General features: G+C 39.7%; 1 protein-coding gene across 3 annotated transcripts in view; it reads right to left on the bottom strand.

The window, feature by feature from the left end:
* Positions 1-1,868: 1,868 nt before the first annotated feature.
* Positions 1,869-14,723, bottom strand: part of LOC311029142 (adhesion G-protein coupled receptor G2-like) — a 31,177-nt gene continuing 18,322 nt past the window's right edge. For 2 of the 3 annotated variants that reach the window (XM_084034111.1, XM_084034113.1), the window contains 15 exons: positions 9,804-9,851; positions 9,444-9,562; positions 9,213-9,349; positions 8,971-9,121; positions 8,558-8,713; positions 8,256-8,378; positions 7,760-7,805; positions 7,566-7,669; positions 7,229-7,353; positions 6,877-7,145; positions 6,674-6,773; positions 5,945-6,231; positions 5,694-5,795; positions 2,840-2,962; positions 1,869-2,729 (listed from right to left, as the gene is read on the bottom strand). In XM_084034111.1, coding sequence (XP_083890237.1) covers positions 2,701-2,729; positions 2,840-2,962; positions 5,694-5,795; positions 5,945-6,231; positions 6,674-6,773; positions 6,877-7,145; positions 7,229-7,353; positions 7,566-7,669; positions 7,760-7,805; positions 8,256-8,378; positions 8,558-8,713; positions 8,971-9,121; positions 9,213-9,349; positions 9,444-9,562; positions 9,804-9,851 — 1,919 coding nt within the window. In that variant the 3' untranslated portion in view covers positions 1,869-2,700. The remainder of the gene's footprint in view (positions 2,730-2,839; positions 2,963-5,693; positions 5,796-5,944; positions 6,232-6,673; positions 6,774-6,876; positions 7,146-7,228; positions 7,354-7,565; positions 7,670-7,759; positions 7,806-8,255; positions 8,379-8,557; positions 8,714-8,970; positions 9,122-9,212; positions 9,350-9,443; positions 9,563-9,803; positions 9,852-14,723) is intronic. The other variant, XM_084034112.1, reaches the window with a different exon arrangement.

The raw sequence follows: 14,723 nt of genomic DNA, 5'->3' as shown, positions 1-14,723 counted from the left end.
AATCCATGTTGCTGTGATGGTGTGGGTTTACACTGACATCTGGTGGAAGATAGCTTAGAGAATATATATATATATTATTTTAAGAGAAATTATCCTTCTGTCAATAATGTGATTATGAGAAAAGTTGTCTTTGATGCCTTTAAGGTGACACTTTTTCCAGAGATAATAAAAACTTGCACTAAAAAATTTATTGATTAAATAAAAAACAAATTTTAGAAAATATGGAGTTAAGATGCAATCAAAGATTATAACAGCAACATCATTTTCTAAAACTATCAAAAGTTTAAAAAAACACAGTGGAGAGCACTATTTGCTAAAATCGACTTGAATTCACCAGTAATCGATCGTTATTTTTCATATATAAAGGCTTTAACATCTGTGGAAATTTTGTATATGGTTTCGACTTAGTTGATGTACGTGACAGATCTGTAAAACTGAGTTTCTCCATGAAGAATTACACAAAAGTACACAAAATTTTAAATATTGTGATTACCAGAGAAGTACTCATAAGTTTTGTGGAAATAAGTCATTCAGTATAAAAAAAATTACTAATCGACTAAAGGACTGATTACTCAACTAATTGAGTGGGCAGCCCTACATTGGATTATCCACATGCTACTAGAATATAAAAATGACTCTTACTTTAATGACATTTTACTCAAGAAGTAAAGAAAATAAAAATGATCAATTAAAGAATGCATTAAAGCTACAAAACAATAGTGTGGTGTGATGTGTCACTCAGTTGAATTAACCAGAAAAAGAGGCTCAGAAAATTCTCCAAAAAAGAACTGACAAGAGGCAAACATAAAAAAGCTATGGCCACCGAGCAAGATGAGACTCCATCAGTGCCACTTTCACAGAACCAACAGCAGAATAAAAGATCACAGAGGAAGACAACATCGAGCTGTGACAATAAAAGCCTCTCGGCAGCTGCAGCCACAAACCCACACTGAAGCAAAAATGACAGACTGCACAGTTTAAGTGGAAAATAGTGCCATGTTGTCTGACAAGCATCACAGTCAGTGTGATGTTGTACTCACCTGTCTGAATGTCATTCTGGGACTCTTGTTCACCTGGAAGTCCTCCTCAGTCTGTCCCAGTATCACCTTAATGTAACCAGTTCTCTCAACCTCTCTGGTCCCAGTATAAGATGGTCCCTCTGCGCTCCTCAAACTGTCCAGACATGTTGGTTGGCATGTTAGCAGTTAGTATGTTAGCCACACCCAGCATGCACTTGTCAGTCACATGACATGAAGTGGGTTTGGGTTGTGTTTGATCAATTAAAGTAGATGCTCCTTTCTTTCATTCTATTCTCACACAGTTTATCAGGACTTTTTCTTATTTATTTTTTCTCCAATGCTTCTAAGGTTTTATGTAAAGCACTTTGAATTGCCTTGTTGTTGAAAGGTGCTGTATACAAATACAATTGCCTTGCCTATCAAGCTGATAAGGCAATGTTCAGTATACTTTTCAAGCTGTCAAAAAGAGCCCAGAACACACTGATTTCAATTTAAATAGTTGCAGAATGTTGACCTCGCCGCCTCCCAATTATTCGCACGGTGTTCTTGCTCATTTGGTTCACGTTAGAGGTCATGCTGCTCCGAGATTTTGAACTCATGTAAAACTTTTAATAGCTAACTGCTGCCGGGGGCCGGCCTTCACAGGCTGTGATTGAACTGGAGCCGGGTGGGCGTGAGACGCTCTGCTGAAGGTTACACAAGGCAGCGATGAGAGGGGAGTCCGCTGGGAGTGTAATTGGTGGGTTTTCTCGTTGAACAGGTTTGATTAAAGGTGTGGAGGTGTCACGTAGATGTGAAACTCTCCGGCTAAAAGAAAAAAAAAAGACAAACTGGACAGGTAATGAGTAAAAGTTTTATTAGCTTCTCTTTCGCGGCATGATTATGTTCCTGCAGGACATTTTGCAACGCTTCTCCTCACTCTTAATTATGCTTAAATAATCTCTAATACATGAACAATATTACAATCTGTCTAACATCAACACTGTAGCAAAATATCTCACATTAAAAACACACAACCACACAAACAATTGCGATTCTAAGGCGGAGTGGGGTGGGGGGGGTAAGCCTGGTCTCCCCATGATTTGAAATGGTCTAGAAGTGCCACTCTCCTAAAATACACTTGCAAAAATAATTTACATAAATAAATGTCATATTTTTGTATTAAGAGCGAAGTTTTGGTGAGTGCAACTTGTCAAATACTCGGTCAGTGCTGCTCGGCAACGGAGATAGGCGCCATGGTTACGCCTCTGGCGTTACCAATGTGTCGGGATGGCATGTCTACATACCCTCGTTACATGCATAGTGTCCCTTCTAAATAAACTTTCATCTGCAGAGGAAGTTGTCAATCCAACTGGTCTCTACTAAGTAGAGAAACATTGTCAACACACTGAAAATATGAGCAAAAAAAACTCTTAATAATTCTAGGTTACTTATTAGATGCAAGTTAGTATCTTTAACACCGAGTCACAAGTGCATGTTGTGTTCATGAAACAATCATAATCATCCTCGCTGAAGGTACTTCAGTCTCAATTCTTCCAGCCTTCCCTCCCGCAAAGCATTAATTTCTGTGACTGTTTCTTTGGTTCCTCAAGCTGCAGGAGCGCACCATATTCAGATAATTATTGTGATCAAAAACAGATGCTTGACACAGCCGTCACACCTGGCCTTTTGACGACGGAGTTCACCCATGAATTTCGTTGAGGACTGTGGCTTTTGGAGCAAACACATAGTCAATGGCAGACCAACACACGGTCAAATTGTATAAAGAGGAAATGATATCAGACAGATCAGACATTTTAAATTGCAACCTGTAAACATACCACTGCTGTTGGTGCCGCCGCTGATGACGGAGGAGCTTCGGGAGGCGGTCTGTGCTGAGGTGGTTGCTTTGACAACAGACCTTGGCCTGTTTTTGTAGCACTGGGTAGCCATGCAACTCCAATCTGCAGAAAAATTGTTTAAGACCAACCATGTGTCTGTTTGTTAAATTAAAAATATGTTTTGTAATTTGTCAGAATGGTCATGTTTTCAAGGTAACATATTAACATCAGCATGAAAACAGTTAATATTCATGAACGCTCCTCTTATCTTTTTGCGTCTTGCTGGTGGGTAATCATTTTCTATATTATGAAAATACATTTCCAATAATGCGAAGGATTCAGTGACCTAAGCTGCAGGCTACGATTTAAGCCCCATTTATTTCGCCTGTATTAATCAACATTTTTGCAAATTGGGACCATTATAATGTCAGACCGGATTAGCCGTTCTTGCTAGCAATGTACCCATGGATGTACAGACAGTTATTACTGGATTGCTTTGACACTATAGAAAACTAAAATATCAAGATTATCAGGCAAGTTCTGCATGTAAAAGGTGCGTCTTTATTCTTATTTATTGATAGACGTTATTTCTAAATTGACATCGGAGATAATGATATCCGTGGAAAGTGTAAGTTAACACTACAAGGAATCCTATTTCTGACACAAATTTGGGCAATCAATGCAGCATCTTGTCTCATGTCTGCCCCTTGTCAAAGTTAGGAAACCCTTCCTGTCCAATCGGATTACACTGAAAAAAGTGTAACATGCAGTTGTTCATTCAAACTAAAAACTGCCATTTAAAACAGGATAAAATTATTGATTTCATTGTGAAACTCATTCTTTTTGCATTTAGAGACATCAAGTTTGATTTACCCTGAACTAAATATACGTCTAAAGGTATTTGGTAAGGCAACAAAGTTTTTGATTCCTCCCAAAACATTTTTTTTTTCGTCATGACCTGCAGGTAATATTTTAGGTTTGAGTCGAATATGAATTGCACACTGCACAGTCAGAGCAGTGAAGTCCCTTATCTCTCGGCATGCTGACCAGATGCACCGTTTGACGTGGATATCGTTTACATCCTGGGTGGATTTTGTCCAAAAATAAACATAAGTAGCGAAGCAGTTGCTGATAATTAAAGTTTTAGTATTTTGTGTGTGTGCAAAGAACAGCCCAATTTAAGCTGGCTAACTAGCTTTGGCGGTGGCTAGCTAGCATTTACCAGTAATGCTATGACCATAAATAATACATTTATTTGTGACGCGCTTCTACATGTATCAGGACCGTGAAAGAAAGGAAATATAGTCCGAGTGAAGCGCTGGAGACATGAGCCGGTAACAACCGGAGCCTCCAGCGTTTTGTTAAACTGAGCAGGAAAGCCATTGTGGTGACCTGGGACGCGGGTGTCAGCGGCGTATGCTAACCGCTACCCGAAGTTAGCATCGAGCTAGCTCACTACAACGGCTCTCATACTTATTACCACTTGAGGCTTTAAGTTATACAGTCCGTCCGCGGGTCCAGCGCTACACTCGTACTGTATTTTATTTTATTTTTTTTAGCGGTGCTGCTGTTACGGGAGACGTGCTAGCACTTTCTAATATCCGGGACAGCTAATTGGGCTAGTAGCCCTCCTACTCTGCGGCTGAGCTGTCGTTTGCTGGAGAGAAAACACCGGCTATCTCGCTCTCTACCCAGAAAGGTTTACTTCTTGGTTCTGTATTATATGGTCTTCACAGAGTAGTAATTTTTTATTTTATTTAATTTTGTATGCTTTCAGATCCACAAGGCTGCTCTCTTCAGTTCCCTGGCTGCAGCCTGTATCTTCATCCAACCTGCAGGTAATATACACTGCACATCACCTTTTTAATCATTGCACAAATCACCCTGAATATTAGACCCTCACTCATCTATACATTTTCTTGGCAGCAAATGGACTACTGTATTTTTTTTTATCTCTGTTGATTGAGCCAACACAAATCAGTATCACCTGTAAGGGAATTCACTATTTCTTCCTTTGTTTTCTCAGTTATCGGACGTGGAAATGCAAAGACTGCCATCCCCATCCATGCATCCATGCAAATTGTCCCTGTTTGTCCAAGACATGGGATGGTTGACAAACATCTTACTAGGAATCATCCTTCTCAGGACTCCACTCAAAAGGTCTCTTCAATCAAGTGCTACATTTGTGAAAACAATCCGTTTTCAACAGAGTAGGATTTTTTTTTAATAATAATGTTATGGTAATGTTAATGAGATTAACTTTTATTAAGAAGTTCCAGATAAAAGAAGTTCCAGATAAAAGAAGCTCCTTCTCCTGTTCTTTGATGAAACACTAAAATAGCAAGAAACCACCAGGACCTTCTGATTCTGGATTCTTCTCCCCTGTCCACCTCTGTGTTGATATGTTGCATATGGTTCATATGTTAAATATTAATAAATACATTTAATGTAATCTGTTGGCCAAGTGTCTTTTTTATAGAGTTTATAAGGTGGGAAACAAATTATTTTTGAAGTCAAATAAAATGTGAAAAATATAGTTTGGATATATGTAAATTAATTAGTTCATTCAGTTAAAAGTGAATACATTAGGTTGGTTCAATTTCAATTTATTAGTTTGGTTCAATTACTAAAATGCTGAGAAAATAATTTGGATCAAGGAAAAGAATTAAGGTTGAGTCAAATGCAGTATTATTGTTAACATCAAACTAAAATAATCAGTTCATAAGAAGTTACTCAATTTAGATTCTGTGAAGTCAAATATATTAGATGTGATATCTAGACATCATTTCTTTTTAGTTTGAGCAGGGTTATAATTTTTTCAGTGTAGGACAGGTGTAAAAAAACAGGTGTCTACCTGAGTTCTCAGCCAATCGCAGCTTCCCGCAGCACAGATTAGTTCTCCACTGCCTGCGGACACTCTCCTTCACAGCACAGTGGAAAATAAAGACGAGGAATCCTGCACAGGATGAATGACATGGTAAAAAAAAGTATAGCTTTTGGGATATATTTGCATATTATTTGCTAATATGGAAAAACCCATATCAGTTTTAACACGTCATGTTTTTACAATGTGGACTTAAACCTGGTATAGCATACAAGGCTCACCTTGCAAAGAGTTGAATATGGTGAAAAGGTAAACAAAGGGGAAGTAGAGGGGTCCCCAGGCAAACAGGGCGAACCCCCAGGTGAAGCCCAGCAGGATGATGAGGCCAGTAATGCTGCGTAGATCCGTCATTAGTCCCCTGTTGGGAGGCTGGTTCTGGGGGTTCTGCTTCTTGATCCGGGACAGCTGGATCATGACGACGATGAAGACCAGCAGACAGAGAGCGAAGATCAGGAGGAAGTAGGCCACCACGCCCACGTAGAAGGCGATGTTATTACGCAGCCAACAGCTACAGGGGGGAACAATAAACATGGAGAATAGTTGAAAATACATAACATTTTCATAGTGGATTTTGTTTGAATGCTTTGGCACCAAGCATAGTAAAGCTGATTGTTTGCCTCTCTCGCCCCCCAGTGGTCAAATGTATTTATTACAGGAATGATGAGGAGGGGGGAAAAAGAGGTCCAGATTAATTCTTGCATTTTTCAATTTCAATACATTAATGATAAGTTGATCTGTTGGAAAAAAACGTACTCCACCTCCTTCTAGGGCTCCGACTTCCATTTAAAACTAAGTCATTACTAACAATCATTCATGTATGTCAGAGGGAATGTCTTGTAGCTGATTAGAAAAATAAACAATCAAATAATGAACAAAAGAAACAAAATCCAAACCCATTAAAACACAAATCTGTGTTTACAAAAGGCTATTAATATGTAGGCAAAACTTACAAGTCATCTGAAGTGCCATCTGTGTATTTTCCATATGTGACCAGACCATAGTTGTCACTGTCCACTGATATTATAACAATCACCACGAGAAGAGGAATGCCTGCAAAGATCAGGATGTTAAATCAGCAGAAGCATCTTAATACATCCGATAAAAACTCTATATTTAATAACTTTTCGACATTTAGAAGCTGAACTTTACCCACCCCAGCCTATCAGTGAGAACTTGAGCATGTATCTGCTGAGGTAGGGCGTGAACACCCGGACGATGCTCAGGTACATGTGCAGGGCCTCAAGCCCCGCCCAGGTGAATGATGTCAGCAGGAAGTAGTGCAGGAAGAAAGCGGTGCTGATGCACAGCCCGGTCGCTGGGTGGAGCGCCAGCCAGCCGTCCAGCAAGAAGACCAGGTTGAGGAGGAGGAGGGACAGGCAGAGCTGGACCAGGATCTTGGCAGGGATATCCCGCAGAAGTTTTCTGCATAGAAAGAGTTTGTTAGGATGTGGATTTGACATAAAACTCAAATTTAAGTAGTCTTGGTAAAGATTTAAAATCCTTACTCAAATGAAATATAGGTCAATAAGGTGAGAGCGAGGAAAATGGCAGAGATTCCGCAGCCGACGTAGGTGATGAAAGTAAGAATTTGTGCTTGCTGGCGGTCAATCATTCCCTCTCTGGATATATCCTACACACACACACACACACACACACACACACACACACACACACACACACACACACAATAAACAGAGAATACAGATCATACAGCATGCTGCATCATTTCTCACGTTAACCATGTAAAAGATAGATCATCTCTGTTGCCAGGCATTTCAGATGTTCATTTAATTCCCTCTGTAGGCTACATGTTGTGATTGGCAGCAAGTTATTGGCACGAACAATCAGAATTGCAAAAGACGTGAGATGGTTGCAGCTGCAGGTGGTTTCTTCCGGTGTGGCGTTGACAAGAAAGCAGCCGGCAGACCTCCAGCCTCCTCCAGCACCTGAACAAGAGAAGCACAACAAAAAGACAAATTAATGCCTGGAGAAAATTAATCAACTAACCCAATTTGATTTGACATGCATGCACTTACCATTCTGAGTGAAGTCCCAAAATGCGCAGGAGGCCGTGTAGTTTTTCTGTGAAAGTATTAGAAGAAGAAAAACATCACGGAGGTTGAGTGATCTTTCAACACTGATTTTCAAATATTTATTTGAGTTTATTTGGGGTAATTTAACAAAACCTTATATTTTGGTTCGAGGGAAACATATTTTCTACCAGATTTCGGTTGCAGTTTTAAAAATGTGGTTAACTCTGTGAATTGAAAATCTATAACGCAACAAAACGACTTGTTTAGGTTTTGTAAAAAAAAAGTGGTTTGGCTTCTTCCATGGACGTTGATCATTCATGTATTTGTCGAAAACAAACATAATCCAGGAGAAAATAAACACACCTTGAAATGTAATTGACAATGCAATTTCTTTGTCTGGGAACCCAACTTTAAGGCGACCAGGCTGGGCGTTTGATTTATCTGTGAATCTTTTCTGGATGAATGGGAAAAATAATGATTTTTATGTGTGTACACCCACATGAATGAGCTTGACGTTTCGGATGGTAAACTCAATGTTCTCTGTCAGGTTGCTTATTGACAGATTGGCCACACTGGCAGCCAGCACTGGACTGACAAGGGTCTGGTTACCTAATGCTGCATCCTGCAAAGAAAAAGAAAAAGACAAACAGGTCACAGCTGTTTCTTTTTCTACTGAACCATACTTGGCTTAAAATGAAAAACAAATAAATAACATTTGAAAAATGCTTCTTATGAATCACTAAATGCATCAATACATCTGTAAACAATCTGTTAGATGACAATGAGACGATGCTAAAGTACCTGGAACAGGTCTGACTTTGCGTAGTAGCTGAACTGGACCCTGTTTGCCTGCTTCTGCTGATCAAGACTGAGCCCCATGGTGAGGGAGGCGGGCAAGATCACAGATCCCAGAGAAGACCCTGACCTCTTGACCCGGGATCTACTGAGGGCATGGATCTGGACACAGAATAAGGTAAATGATTATTGAAAAAGTTTGGCACTTCCTGTTTTTGTAAGGTCTTTAAAGGTCACTTTATATCACAGTGGTTGCATTTGAAAACATTGCGGCCCATGCCAGAACCTCAACAACAAATTCTCTCCAATCACTGGCATGTAGTATAATATAATAACTATTCTGTTTTTGACTGTTCTTGAATGAGGCCCCTTGTGTCTCATGGAATGCAGTGAGACCAGATGGCTGAAATCACACCTACCTGGATATAACTGGTGTTGAATATGTATGTTACAGAAAAGTTGGTCCCATCGACCTCCTTCACTGCCAGAACCAGCGAGCCCGAAGAGAGGAGCTCTTTGTCACCAGTGACGACCAGCTTGAGACCCAGATCCTCCACCAGGTGAATAAGCCTGAACACAGCACGGAAGAAAAAGCAATTTAGAAAAATCGAATGTATGGAAATGTGTGTGTCCATGTTTGTGAGGGTTGTGTGGGTTGTACCTGTTAGCAGATGCAGAAAGAGCCTGTGAATCGACCTCCATCAGGTTGCTGATGACGTTGACGGCCTTTTGTCCCATTGCCTGAGAGACAGTTGGGCCATCCAGAAGCTTCTCTAAGACCCCCACCACCTTTGCCACCTGCAACATTCATCAAGCCATAAAGTTAACTTTGACAAAAGTCATTGTTTTATGCTGACATTGTTTTTTTCTCTCTACTAGATAGCAGCTTCACCTGAGAGGAGTTAAGCTGAGACACATCCTTTGTTTGATTCAGGAGCTGGTTTGCTTGTTCGTCCTGGGCTTCTTGTTTCGTAGACATCTCTGAGGTGGTTGTGGAGGAAGTTCCTGTACCTTGGCATGCAGTACAACAGGTTCTCAAGTCATACAAATCAATTATTCATATATGATGTGTGTGCCTGGTCAAAAAAACCTGCCCAATTTGACATTTACATCTGCAGCACACCTTTCAAGCCACATGAGGGAGCCTGAATGTTCTTATTGTTCTGATAAATGTAGTCTACTTATAACATTGAATCTTATGTGAAAGTGGAGTTCTAATTGTTTTACTGATGAGAGGAAAAAAACAATATACCAGGTTTTGTTGCGGATCTGTTGGTGAGCGTTGTGGTTTGGAGAGTTTCTGTTGAAGCAATCAAGGAAACAAGAGGCATATTTGTATTAGCGATGGTTGGGGTTGAAGCTTCAAGGGTAGTATTCGCAGCTGTAGATGTCGAATTCACTCCAGGTACTCTGGTTGTCAGGTGTGTGGAGAAACTGCTCGCAGTTAAAGGTGTAACTGCAGTATCATTGTACTCTGCTGTGTGATTGGTTGAAGGTGTAACTGCAATTTCATTGTACTCTGCTGTGTGATTGGTTGAAGGTGTAACTGCAGTATCATTGTACTCTACTATGTGATTGGTTGAAAGTGTAACTGCAGTTTCATTGTCCTCTGCTGTGTGATTGGTTGAAGGTATAACTGCTGTATCATTGTACCCTGCTGTGTGATTGGTTGAAAGTGTAACTGCAGTTTCATTGTACTCTGCTGTGTGATTGGTTGAAGGTGTAACTGCAGTTTCATTGTAGTCTGTTGTGTGATTGGTTGAAGGTGTAAAGGCTGTTTTATTGTACTCTACTGTGTGATTGGTTGAAGGTGTAACTGCAGTATCATTGTACTTGGTTGTGTGATTGGTTGAAGGTGTAACTGCTGTTTCATTGTACTTGGTTGTGTGGTAGGGTGAAGTTATAACTGCAGTTTCATTGTAATCTGTTGTGTGATTGGTTGAAGGTGTAACTGCAGTTTCATTGTACTCTGCTGTGTGATTGGTTGAAGGTGTAACTGCAGTTTCATTGTAGTCTGTTGTGTGATTGGTTGAAGGTGTGAAGGCCGTTTCATTGTACTCTGCTGTGTGATTGGTTGAAGGTGTAACTGAAGTTTCATTGTACTCTGCTGTGTGATTGGTTGAAGGTGTAACTGCTGTATGATTGTACTCTGCTGTGTGATTGGTTGAAAGTGTAACTGCAGTTTCATTGTAGTCTGTTGTGTGATTGGTTGAAGGTGTAACTACAGTATCATTGTAATTGGTTGTGTGTTTGGTTGAAGGTGTAAAGGCCGATTCATTGTACTCTGCTGTGTGATTGGTTGAAGGTGTAACTGCAGTACTATTGTACTTGGTTGTGTGATTGGTTGAAGGTGTAAAGGCCGTTTCATTGTACTCTGCTGTGTGATTGGTTGAAGGTGTAACTGCAGTTTCATTGTACTCTGCTGTGTGATTGGTTGAAGGTGTAACTGCTGCATCATTGTACTTGGTTGTGTGATTGGTTGAAGGTGTAACTGCAGTATCATTGTACTCTACTATGTGATTGGTTGAAAGTGTAACTGCAGTTTCATTGTCCTCTGCTGTGTGATTGGTTGAAGGTGTAACTGCTGTATCATTGTACCCTGCTGTGTGATTGGTTGAAAGTGTAACTGCAGTTTCATTGTACTCTGCTGTGTGATTGGTTGAAGGTGTAACTGCAGTTTCATTGTAGTCTGTTGTGTGATTGGTTGAAGGTGTAAAGGCTGTTTCATTGTAGTCTGCTGTGTGATTGGTTGAAAGTGTAACTGCAGTTTCATTGTACTCTGCTGTGTGATTGTTTGAAGGTGTAACTGCAGTTTCATTGTAGTCTGCTGTGTGATTGGTTGTAGGTGTAACTGCAGTTTCATTGTAGTCTATTATGTAATTGGTTGAAGGTGTAAAGGCTGTTTCATTGTACTCTGCTGTGTGATTGGTTGAAGGTGTAACTGCTGTATCATTGTACTCTGTTGTGTGATTGGTTGAAGGTGTAACTGCAGTTTCATTGTACTCTGCTGTGTGATTGGTTGAAGGTGTAACTGATGTATCATTGTACTCTGCTGTGTGATTGGTTGAAGGTGTAACTGCAGTACCATTGTACTTGGTTGTGTGATTGGTTGAAGGTGTAAAGGCTGTTTCATTGTAAATGGCCTCATTTATATAGCGCTTTTCTCCAAAGCGCTTTACAGTAATGACTGTCACTCACCCATTCACTCACACATTCACACGCTGACGGCGGAGTCAACCACGCAGGGCGACAGCCAGCTCGTCAGGAGCAATTGGGGTGAGGTGTCTTGCTCAGGGACACCAGGCACTCAGCTAGGAGGAGCCGGGGATCGAACCAGCAATCTTGCGGTTGCCAGCCGAACGCTCTACCTCCTGAGCTAAACCCCCCCTCATTGTACTTGGTTGTGTGATTGATTGAAGGTGTAACTGCAGTATCATTGTCCTCTGCTGTGTGATTGGTTGAAGGTGTAATGGCAGTACCATTGTACTCGGTTGTGTGATTGGTTGAAGGTGTAACTGCAGTATCATTGTACTCTGCTGTGTGATTGGTTGAAGGTGTAACTGCAGTACCATTGTACGTGGTTGTGTGATTGGTTGTAGGTGTAACTGCAGTATCATTGTACTTGGTTGTGTGATTGGTTGTAGGTGTAACTGCAGTTTCATTGTAGTCTATTATGTAATTGGTTGAAGGTGTAAAGGCTGTTTCATTGTACTCTGCTGTGTGATTGGTTGAAGGTGTAACTGCAGTTTCATTGTACTCTGCTGTGTGATTGGTTGAAGGTGTAACTGATGTATCATTGTACTCTGCTGTGTGATTGGTTGAAGGTGTAACTGCAGTATCATTGTCCTCTGCTGTGTGATTGGTTGAAGGTGTAACTGCAGTACCATTGTACTTGGTTGTGTGATTGGTTGAAGGTGTAAAGGCCGTTTCATTGTACTTGGTTGTGTGATTGGTTGAAGGTGTAACTGCAGTATCATTGTCCTCTGCTGTGTGATTGGTTAAGGTGTAACTGCAGTTTCATTGTACTCTGTTGTGTTATTGGTTGAACGTGTAAAGGCTGTTTCATTGTACTCTGCTGTGTGATTGGTTGAAGGTGTAACTGCAGTTCCATTGAGTTGAGTTTGAGTTTATTTATTTAGCACACAAATTTCAATGGTGCAAGGAGGGAACGAAGCCGGTTGGCTTGTACATAGGTTCCACCCCTATAACAAATTACAACAAGACAAATTTCAATGGCTAACAAATAAACATAAAAAGGAGATAAAGTGCATACATGGTCAATGTTATGTGAGCAAAAGAAAACAGAAATGAGAAAAAAATAGAGAGATAAAGTGCAAAGTAATTCGGTAACAAATAAGGACAATAGTGATTTGTCCAATCAAGTCTTTCATCAACCAATATTCCGAGGAATTTGGTAGTTTTGACTTGGGTCATTTCTATTCCATTAATGTATAATTTAGCTTGATCTTTAGGATAAGACTTGTTAATATTGCAAAAGATTATAAAGTTACATTTCTTCACATTGAGTGTTAGTTTATTCAGTTGAAACCATTTTGAAATTGAAGATAAATCATTGTTCACAGAATCAATCAGATAATTAAAATTATTATGAGTTGCTATGAGGGTAGTGTCATCAGCAAATAACACAGGAAAGAAATATTTACAAGATAAAGCTAAATCGTTTATATAAATCAAAACTAATAAAGGGCCCAAAATAGAGCCTTGAGGCACCCCGTGTAGAATACTGGACTTGGCAGAGGAGTGGCCATTAAATGTCACATATTGTTGCCTATTCAATAAATAATTTTTAAACCAATTCAGGGCAATATCCTCCACACCGTATCTATTTAATTTGGCAATCAAAATATTGTGATTGACAGTATCGAATGCCTTAGTTAAGTCTAGAAAGACCCCAAGGGCAAATTTTTTCTGGTCCATAGCAGATGAAATAATATTAGTTAACTGAAGTAATGCATGCTCCGTAGAATGTTTTTTACGAAATCCATACTGGTGATCATGTAAAATATTATTTTCTTGTAGGTGCTTCAATATTCTAGAGTAAACTAATTTCTCCAGTAATTTAGAAATACAGGGCAGGATGGATATAGGTCGATAATTTCCAAAATTGTCAGTATTGCCCGTTTTAAAAATAGGAGTGACTTTAGCTATTTTTAAATCATGTGGAATATTACCAGATTGCAGTGATAAGGAAAGAATATGGGTTAAAGGAGGAACTAAAAGATCAATAGTTTCTTTAATCAAGATGCTCTTTATGCCATCGTGGCCTGGGGCTGAGTTCTTTAATTCCAAGATGATATTATGGACCTCTTGTATAGTTGGAGGATCGAAGGTGTTAAAAGAAGGATATTGCCCCTTAATAAAACAACAGGGGTTCTCACCAGCATCAGAGAAACTTGATGCCAGGACAGAGCCAACATTAACAAAAAAATTGTTAAAGCCATTTGCTATTTCGTCGGGGCTTGCAAACGTCCCCACATTCGCATGCATTAATGTTGGTGATGCAGCTGATAATTTTTTACGGTTGAGCAGGTGATTAATAAGGTTCCAGGTTGACTTGATGTCGTTAGAGGCCTGGATGAATTTTACTGCATAATACTTTTTTTTTGTTTTTCTTAGAACAGCTGTAAATTTATTTTTATATTTCTTGTAAATTTCAATATTCAAAGGGGTGGGATTAGTAATGGTTTTCCTATAAAGTTTGTTTTTTTTACGGGAGCGTTTCTTTAGGTCTTCAGTAATCCATGGTTTCCCCTTAGAAGAATTAGTTTTAGATTTAGGGTTGAACAAGGGAAAAGATGCTTCTAAAGCAGAATTAATAAATACTAAAAATAAATTATAGGCTGCATCAACATCATTCAACCTGAGGATCTCATCCCAGGGAAGGTGACTGATGGCTGTTTTGAAAGATTCCAAGTTATTTCTAGTGAATTTGCGGAATTTAGTTTGGACACATGTAGAATTTATAAGGTTAGGATTGTACTTATAAGTACTTATAAATTTATAAGGTTGTACTCTGCTGTGTGATTGGTTAAAGGTGTAACTGCAGTTCCATTGTACTCTGCTGTGTGATTGGTTGAAGGTGTAACAGCAGTACCATTGTACTTGGTTGTGTGATTGGTTGAAGGTGTAACTGCAGTATCATTGTACTTGG

The sequence above is a fragment of the Eutrigla gurnardus genome (genome assembly GCF_963514095.1).
Source record: "Eutrigla gurnardus genome assembly, chromosome: 18".
Classification (NCBI taxonomy): domain Eukaryota; kingdom Metazoa; phylum Chordata; class Actinopteri; order Perciformes; family Triglidae; genus Eutrigla; species Eutrigla gurnardus.
Note: the sequence above shows the minus strand (reverse complement) of the source record. Positions and strands in the feature narration are given on the sequence as shown.